The 8,520-nt window shown below is 49.4% G+C and overlaps 1 protein-coding gene across 1 annotated transcript; it reads right to left on the reverse strand.

The window, feature by feature from the left end:
• Window positions 1–675: 675 nt before the first annotated feature.
• On the reverse strand, window positions 676–2,395 carry LOC136538615 (putative B3 domain-containing protein Os03g0621600). The gene is made up of 4 exons (XM_066530574.1): window positions 2,279–2,395; window positions 1,374–1,779; window positions 1,110–1,297; window positions 676–930 (listed from the first exon to the last, which is right to left on the reverse strand). Exons 1-4 carry the CDS (start codon window positions 2,393–2,395, stop codon window positions 676–678), a joined length of 966 nt encoding a protein of 321 aa, XP_066386671.1.
• Between the last annotated feature and the right edge of the window lie 6,125 nt (window positions 2,396–8,520).

Consider the following 8,520-nt stretch of genomic DNA (forward strand, 5'->3'; position numbering starts at 1 on the left):
ATATCCAGATAAAATATATGCAACCTCCAGATGAAACATTTAAAATATACGCTTGCAACATGTGTTTTCAGTGCAATGTCATGTTGCTGCTCGGACGAATAGAGGCTTATCATCGTGGAGCTCGACACGCGGCGCGGAGGTCGGCGACGCATGCAACTCGCCGGTGCACCAACGGAGTGGCGAGAGCTAGTAATAAATTTAAAGCTTTTAAGGAACGGACTCTTGCGTCTCTCGAGAAAATATTATGGCAACGCCTGATGGCTCAAATGAACCGTACAGCGACGATTTGCTGCAGAACATTTACGCAAGCAAGTTCATCTCTGCAGAAGCATAGGCATGCAACCAATGCATCACAGTTCCTATTGCTACAGAAGCAAAAACATAGATGGATTACATGCGAAGCAGCCTCAACTTTAGCACTAAAACTGAATCAGTCAACTAATCAGGGGATGGATAGACCATAGATTATATTGTTCAGCACTCAACAGAGTAAGCTGTACCACTTTATTCCCTTATCTAACAAAACAGAGTAAGCTATACCCTTGCCAAGTATAAAAGCTTTAATATCACTACTATAAAAGTTGGCACCGACGGCTAACACACATGACCATAAGCGACTCTTATCAAACCCAAAAGCACGAGTCGAAAACAGCAGCAGAAAGCACTTCCTAAATCTCACTCTTTACGAATGATATGCACATTCATCCTGTACTTCTTGGTCTTCAGTGGCTCAAAGAGGCAGATATCTCCCAGCTGCAAATTGTTGTCACGTGCAAACCGTGCCCACCCTTTGGAAAGCCTTTTAACTTTGCGTTGAGCTTTTGGAACCTGAATGCGGCAAATCACTTCCCAACTCTTGCCATGACACTGAAGAATCAACACTCTGCTCTTCAATGGAAGACATACATCAGAGTATTTTCTGGAGAATTCCTGGTTATAAAGGGAAAGGGTTTTCAGTGTTCGAAAGTCAAAACAGTTAAAGTTTTCCATCGAACTTAGCTTGTAAATTTCTTCAAGGAGTCTAGGAAGCTAAACAACCTGCTTGCTGAAGGACGTGCAATTGAAATGCAATATTAATATAAAAAAAGAGAGAGAAAAACCTAACTCACCATAGCTTGAGATCTTCCAAAAATATTTGACTTCTTCACGACACACACATAGATGGGGATTCCAGAACAAATAGCTAGAAGTCTCTCTTTCAGTTTCTTCTTTTGCATACTATCAAGGCTGGTGCGTCGTGGGAGCATGTAACTCGGAACAGAATGTGCTTCATCGCCCTCTGAAGATGTCATTCCTCCTATGACCAAACAAAACAATGATGTCATGATCTTGTAAAATCCTACTCAAGTTGGTTCAACATGGTGACTCATAACCTGATGTGTCGGATGGGGAGGTTGATGAACTAGGAATGACATTCATATTTCCCTCCCTTTGCTTCCATGCTTCCCTTTTACTTCCAGGGGATTTCACGGGAAGCTCTTCCCTTCTTTCTCTCCCACGGATATGATTTCTCTTGACATGGCATGGCGGCATTTTCTCGCAACAACTAAGATCAAATATCAAAACCTTGAATCGAGAAGTCCCGTCGTACTTGAATACCAATAAGTCCCCCATGTTCAAGCCATGGGCAGTAACAAACTCCTTCCATCCCGTTTGAAGGACTACTTTGCCCAAATTCTTGGCTACTTCAACATCAAAAGTGTATCCACAGCGCGATTCTAGCTTAGCACTGTTTGCTATTAGCCCTCTGAAATGTTGCTCGAATTTATCAGGTATGACCTGCAGCAATATCCTCAAGAAGTTGGCTGATAGTGCAACGATTTCCATGTCAGACGTCATAACAAACAAGGAGTAGTTTTAGTACTTAGTTTGTCCATCTAAGGACCGAGTTTATCTCTAGGAACTCTTAAACTATATTAATACGATAACATATTAAAGAATCAATAAATATTCTCAGGTTGCACAAGCATTCATCACAAATGAAAAATATTCAGCATATATAGCTTCATAACAATTATATGGCACATGTATCTTGGGTTTCAAGTTCTATCACCAGATGTCCAGGTCTGGCTAAATCTGCATCTATAAGAGCCCAAATCCTTGTATTCAGGTTTCTTCTGGGACTTGGTTTTGGAGCAAATATAATGAACAGAGACGGGAGATGATGGAATTGCTAACAGAATACCTCCACTTCTGAGAAGGCAGAGTTGGTGCTCACAGCAAAAATTAAAAGAGAACACCTCCCAAGAACAAGAACAAAGTTGACTAGTAAACTTACCAATCGTTCACGAAAATCACCAACCAGAACCTTGAAGAAATACTTGTCCTCGTCATCATTGTGATTCGAACAGAAATCTGCATTCCTCTCCCTGCTACTCTTACCAGGCTTTCTCATCCTTACCACACCTACATCAAAGACAGGACATGCCAGAACAGAACGAAGGAAGTTGGAGAAATACTAGACAGAAGGGTACATAATAATCGCAATGAAAAAAAACAAAAAAAAACTAGAGATAAAGTTCATGAATGAATGATAATCTTTGATCATTTTGGGAAAGCCCAAGCTACGGAAGAATATATGGAGCACGGAGTACCTGCAGTTTGTTGATGATGATGCCAAGCCCAAGCTTGATGATCGATAACACGACGAGCCTGTCAGGCGTCAGAGACTGACCAAGCCTTGGATCACCTCACCTGGTGGAATAATGGAGACGCATAGAGGCAGGGACAGTTAAACTCAGTAAATATATTTGCCGTGTCTAAAACTCTGCACTTTCTTCTCATTATGTATATTATTATAGTATTAATACAGCATGAGTAGTGGTGATACTACACGTTCCATCTTCTAGAATTAGGCTCTATCATTGACACGACACACGAGTAAATGTAATGATAGCACTAGGCTATGTCATTAACGTATCGCTGAAAAGCCAGGCTGAAAAGTACGGTTCGTTAATTTATTATGAGAGAAAAAAACTATACTATGGCTGATAAGCCAGACCGATAAGTTCAAGCGAACAGGGCACATTGCCAAGTCCCAACTACCGGTTGTTTTAACTCACAAACGGGTAACGCTCTGCGTTCACATCGTCTCAACTCTCAAGGGGTGCATTATAGGTACAGCCTTTAGTCTTGGCGCATGAGCTAGTGGCAAGCAATTCAAGCGTCGCCATTATTAGACATACATACTCCACTAATCATCAGGACCATTAGCAATTCAAGCGTCGCCATTCTAACAGCATATATGGAGCTAGCATTGAAGCACATTGATCGACGGTACTGCACCTTTTGCATGAGGATGTATTGATCACCGGTATTGTTGCACGTATTCTTTTTCCCCTTTCATCCATCCGAGTTCTGGACTCTGGAGGGACCATGCAGCATGGCATTTTCCAAGCCCATATTCACAATACTCTAGTGTACTATTCTCTAATTTTTTGAGTGGCAGGATCTCTTTATTTTTTTTCCGGAGACCAAACATGTTGGAGTAAACGCCCCAATTCCATTTCGACGGTCATTCACCCGTTTCCAATTAGGCAAATCATCCAACAGAACGAGTCCACCACGGTCCCACGCGCACACGTTGCTCCTTGCCTTTTTCTGTTACATATTGCTCCTTGCCTTGCACGCAAACTGCAGGTGCGTCCATCTTTCTCTTTTTTTCTACTTTTTTCCTTTACCTTTTTTCTTTTTCACTATTTTCTCTCTCTTTCACTTTTCTCTTCTTCCAATCTAATTGAATTTTATGATCACAAATCTATAAAAGAGAAATTTGTGATGATAATTTGTCATGTAAAAGTTATGTACATAAGATGTGGGTATAAGTTATGATGATAAGTCGTTCTGTATAATACGTTATGCACATAATTTATTTGTACAACTTGTAACTTTACAACAATGAAAAGATGGAATATTTTTCCTTTTATTTTTTTATTTCTACTATTTTCTTTGCCTTTTTTACATTAATTAATCTATCTATTTTACATGATTGTAAATGATTCATATGCTAGTTGTACACATATAATATAATGTTGTGCACCATTTTTTTTTCTTTTTCGCTATTTTTTCTCTCTTTTTCACTTTTTCTCTTCTTCCATTCTAATTGAATCTTATGACCACAAATCTGTAAAGTGTAATGTGTGCATGAGACGAGTTCTTTCTCACACAAGATGGTGCACGTTCAATCTCTCTGGAAAACATAATTTAAGCTGCAAATCTCTTGTCCTTGCAGAGAAAAGAGTATGGGACCGGAGATGAATGCGCTCAAGTTAACTTTTAGTGATTTGGAGAAATTTCATATCTTTCACAAGCAAGGTCATGTCTTGACGTTGCTGTTGAAACTAGAGGTTTCAACCTGCGTGGCGAAGACCAAGGCCTCCGCCCATCAGACGGCCGGCCTCGGGCGGAGGCACGGAGTACGAGCGACAGGGGGAATAGTGGAGAGTAAGGGAATGGCACGAGAAGTTAAGGTTCCATTAATTCACTCACCAACCAACCTCTATGGTTACAAGTGTCCCCTATTTATAGGACTCAACTACCACATAACATAATTTATTACAATGTCCCTCAACTACTACAGTACATTCCTGGAATATTCTGCCGCTAGCCTTTTATTCGCGGGGCAGTCCTGCCACACCGTTTCTAAGCAATGGGCCTCCACGAGCGGTCGGCCCACTGTAGCCGGTCTTCGGCCCAAAGGCCTGGCTCCCCGGCACCGGCCTTCATCCCCCACGGCGCGCCGCTCCCTTGGCGGGCCTCCGCCGGACGGTCGGAGACGTTCTCCGCGGGTATCCGCCCGGCCGCGCGGGGGCCAAGGTTCTCGCCGCTGGCCTTCGCGTTCAGGGGCGCGCTGTTGCCTCGGAGAGTCCCCGCCGGTCCGGGCGGAGACATCACCAGCTGGTTTCCGCCCGGCCACTGGCCTCGGAGCCTCCGCCATCAATGGCGCGCCGTCGCCTTGGTGGGTCTCCGTCGGTACGGGCGGAGGCATCACCAGCCGGTCTCCGCCTGGCCGCTGGCCTCGCCCTTAGTGGCGTGCCGTTGCCTTGGAGGGTCCCCGCCGGTCCAGGCGGAGACATCATCTGTAGGTCTCCGCCCGGCCGCACAGGAGCCGTGCTGGCGCGCTTACGCCCACCGCGAGCGCCCGCGCTTGAGTACCTACGCACACTTGGGCAAAATCGTTCATTTGGTTAGTTTAGAGATAAGGCTGCCTCCGCCCGTAATACCGGAGACGTCCGCCTGAGCGGTCGGCGGGGTGCGTGCCTGGCCTCGGCGGAGTCCATGATGACCCCTCGAGCATGGTCGAGAAATCTCCTAGTCAGCGCCCGGTCTCCGCCCGCTCGAAGACGCCTTGGCGACACCCCGCTACCAGGGGCCTTCGCCACCCCCCAAGAGCCATGCTACAACAGTTCCCCCCTTTTGAGACCATGGTTCGCCAGAGCGTGCCGTGAGCTCAAAACGCCTTAGCCGAATGCGTCCGCGGGGGCGGAGGCCACTTTCGGCGTCTTCGAGCGAGACCCCGCTACTTCCCCCCTGGCCCGCTCTGGCGTAGCCGTTGTCTCGTCGAGAATAGCCGTTGGGCGGCAAATGTAGCCGTTGCCCCACGTCGCGGCCGTTTCCGCTGTGTCAGTGTCCGTTACGTTCCCCGCGATTTTTTCGGAGGTGACCGTTGTGCAGCGGGCGAAACTTCCGGAGATGACCGTTGTGCCCGCTGCCTATATAAGGGTGCTCTTGGTGGCGGGGTCCCCCCACACACCGCTCACTCGCTTTCATTGCGTCCGAGAAAACGTTCTCTGCCCTCTTCGCTCTCGCCTCTCGCTGCCCTTGCTCGCTCCATCTTTCTGTTCGTGTCTCGCGCTTAGGTTGCTGTCGTGGTGGCTCTCCTTTCCGCCTCTGCCCAAACTCGCCGGCCCGCCTTCTCCGGACCCTACCGCCACCTTCTCGGCGTTAGGGCCGTCGGCTGGGGTGCATGCTTTGAGGAGTGCATGCTTGCCTCTGCCTCCGCGTTGGAGTTGGAAAAGCTGGTGGAGGAGGATTTGGGGAGCGTCTCTGCGTCCATCGGAGACCTAGTCGCCGCGGACTCCGGAGACATGGTGATAAAATCTTGGGACTTCGGCCCGTCCTCTATTACTGAGGAGGCAATCACGGAGATGCTGAAGGAGTCTTGTTTTCCTTCTTCCCAGGTGAAGATCCCTCCGTCGGGTCAGACTGTTCCAGAGCCGGAGGAAGGATACGCCGTGGTGTTCCGGGACTTCTTCACCTGCGGCCTCCGATTTCCTTACATTCCCTTCCTCCGCCGGGTGTTGGAGACCTTCAATGTTCAGCTCCATCATCTGACTCCCACTGCTTTCCTGACTCTTAGCAAGTTTTGCTGGGCGTGCGTCTCTTATGGTGCCGAGCCGGATGTGGACACCTTTTGCACGTACCATGAACTGCAGAAGCAGCCGAAGAGGAAGAAGGAGGTGCGAGATGGCAAGGAGGTGGAAGTGACCTATCAGTACGGTAGTTGCACTTTCATGTCCAAGAGGAACCAAGGCGTGGATCGTCTGGAGATATCTTTTTGCCAGAAGGGCAAGTGGGACCGCGGCTGGCTCGAGCAATGGTTCTACATGAAGACTTATGGGGTCCGCAGCACAACCGAGGATGGCGAGGAAGTCTCAGAGTACCCACTAACTTCTCGGATGGAGGAGATGGCGCCACACACACGCGTGGATCCACCGGAGGAGGTGTCTCCAACGCGGGAGGCCTGTGATCAGGCTTTTGCGGCCGTGTGCCGCTACTCTAGTGGTCGCGATCTGGTGGAGGAGATCATGGCCTCCAACTACTGGCCCTTGGGCAAAAACAACCTAGCTTTTCAGCTGGAACAGGTCAAGGTCCTCGTCTTCGGGCTGGAGGCCGGGATTCCGTTCCCCCGCTTTGGTCAGTCTTTGGGGGAGGGGGTGACGGAGGACGGTTTCATCTCCGAAGTCGAGGAAGCCGCCATAGGACTGGTTGGCAAGATTTCCGAGCATGAGTACACGTCTCGGATGGCCGTGGCAGGCACCATGCCGTGGCTTAATAGAGTTTTCGAGGAGGTCGGTATCATATACCGGGAGCGCGAAGTTCTTGCTGAGGTCCTGGCCTCGATTGAAAAGAAGAAGAAGAAAGCCTACACAAAGAATGTTACAGCGGAGGCCGAATCCAAAAAGAGGAAGGGCGCCGCCGTATTTCGGGTGCCTGTGAAAAAGAAAAAGAAAAACGGAGCCCCGCTGATCGCGCCGGCTTTGTCTTCCGTTGGCAGTGCGCGCTGCCTCCGCCGGCAGCGAAGACGTTGAGAGCTCCTCCGCCCCGTCAGCGGACGCTCGAGTTGCGAGCGGAGGGGATTGTGGCTCTCCCGTAGCTCCGGCGTGCCCAACGAGCGTGGCGGTGAGCGGCGCCGGGCGGCCGGAGAGCAGCGTTATCCCGGCGCGCCCCTCGTATGGTGCTATGAGCGTCGGCGATCGGCCAGAAGATAGCGCCGCCGAGCCTATGCCCGACGTTCTTGGTGGGCTGTGCTCAAGCTCTGAAGAGGACATGGAGGCCGTCCCGCGGTGTGTTCCTCCGCCCTCTGCCACTATCGCGCTTTCACCCGCACCTATGGCTGACGTAGGGCAGCTGGAGGCCGCTCTTGCTGAGGAGGCTCCGGCGGCTCGGCCTTCTTCGAGCCCTCCGCCCACCGGGCCGCTGGCTGGGGAAGTCCGTCCCCTTGGGCCTTCGTCACATGATACGGCGGAGACTTCTGCTCAGAGGGTGCGGCAAGCTGCTCTGCCCGGGCTCTTTATGAGTAAGCTTGTTTGGTGGACATCTTTATGTTTATTGTCTTCGCCCGGTTCATCTCTTTGCGTGTTGTGCCAAGTGCCAATACTATGCACCTGCTGCTTTGCAGGTGATGTTATGGCTGGACTTCTCACCCCAAAGGAGCGAGCAGCTGCCGCTGGTGCTAGGTTCGGTCCAGGGCAACCGGGGCTGACGGCGCCGGGTCCGAGTAAGTAAAAATATTTTCATTTTGATCGTCATCTGGTTTGTTTGTGACCTGCCCTCCGACCTAAGCTGCTGTTGTGTATTTTTTACGTAGGCTCCTCCGACACTTCTATCTCAGGTTGGGAGGAGTGTTACCTTGCCATTCTTGGAGACGTCGGAGGTGGCCTTTGGCTATTGGTGCGTTTAACGTGAAATTTGCTTTTCTCACCTCATTGTTTCTTGTTTGTTTGTTCCTCTTTGAACAGATCGCTTCAAACAGCGTCTGAGGGATATGGATTTCTTCCAGCTTCTTCGCGTTCACCTGGAACACCAGAGCCTGGTGCGCCTCCGGCGGTTTTACTCCTTTTGTTGTTTTAATATTTTTTTTGCGTATGCTCGTTTCTAGTCTTGTTCTTGATTCCGCTGTTGATCGCTTTGGGTTTTTTTGCAGGTGTATCACACGGGTGTTGTAATGGAAGAGCGTTGCACCTGGGAGGTCTCCGATCGTGACGCCGCGATCGAAGCACTCAAGGTGGAAATCGAGCG

This window comes from Miscanthus floridulus, chromosome 2 (genome assembly GCF_019320115.1).
Source record: "Miscanthus floridulus cultivar M001 chromosome 2, ASM1932011v1, whole genome shotgun sequence".
In the NCBI taxonomy this organism is placed as follows: Eukaryota; Viridiplantae; Streptophyta; class Magnoliopsida; order Poales; family Poaceae; genus Miscanthus; species Miscanthus floridulus.

Coding starts and splice junctions, on each gene's coding strand:
- LOC136538615 (XM_066530574.1), bottom strand. CDS start 2,395: ATGAGAAAGCCTGGTAAGAGTAGCAGGGAGAGGAATGCAGATTTCTGT. Junction 1,780..2,278: donor GTGATTTTCGTGAACGATTG/GTAAGTTTACTA, acceptor ATATTGCTGCAG/GTCATACCTGATAAATTCGA. Junction 1,298..1,373: donor CTCCCCATCCGACACATCAG/GTTATGAGTCAC, acceptor GTTTGGTCATAG/GAGGAATGACATCTTCAGAG.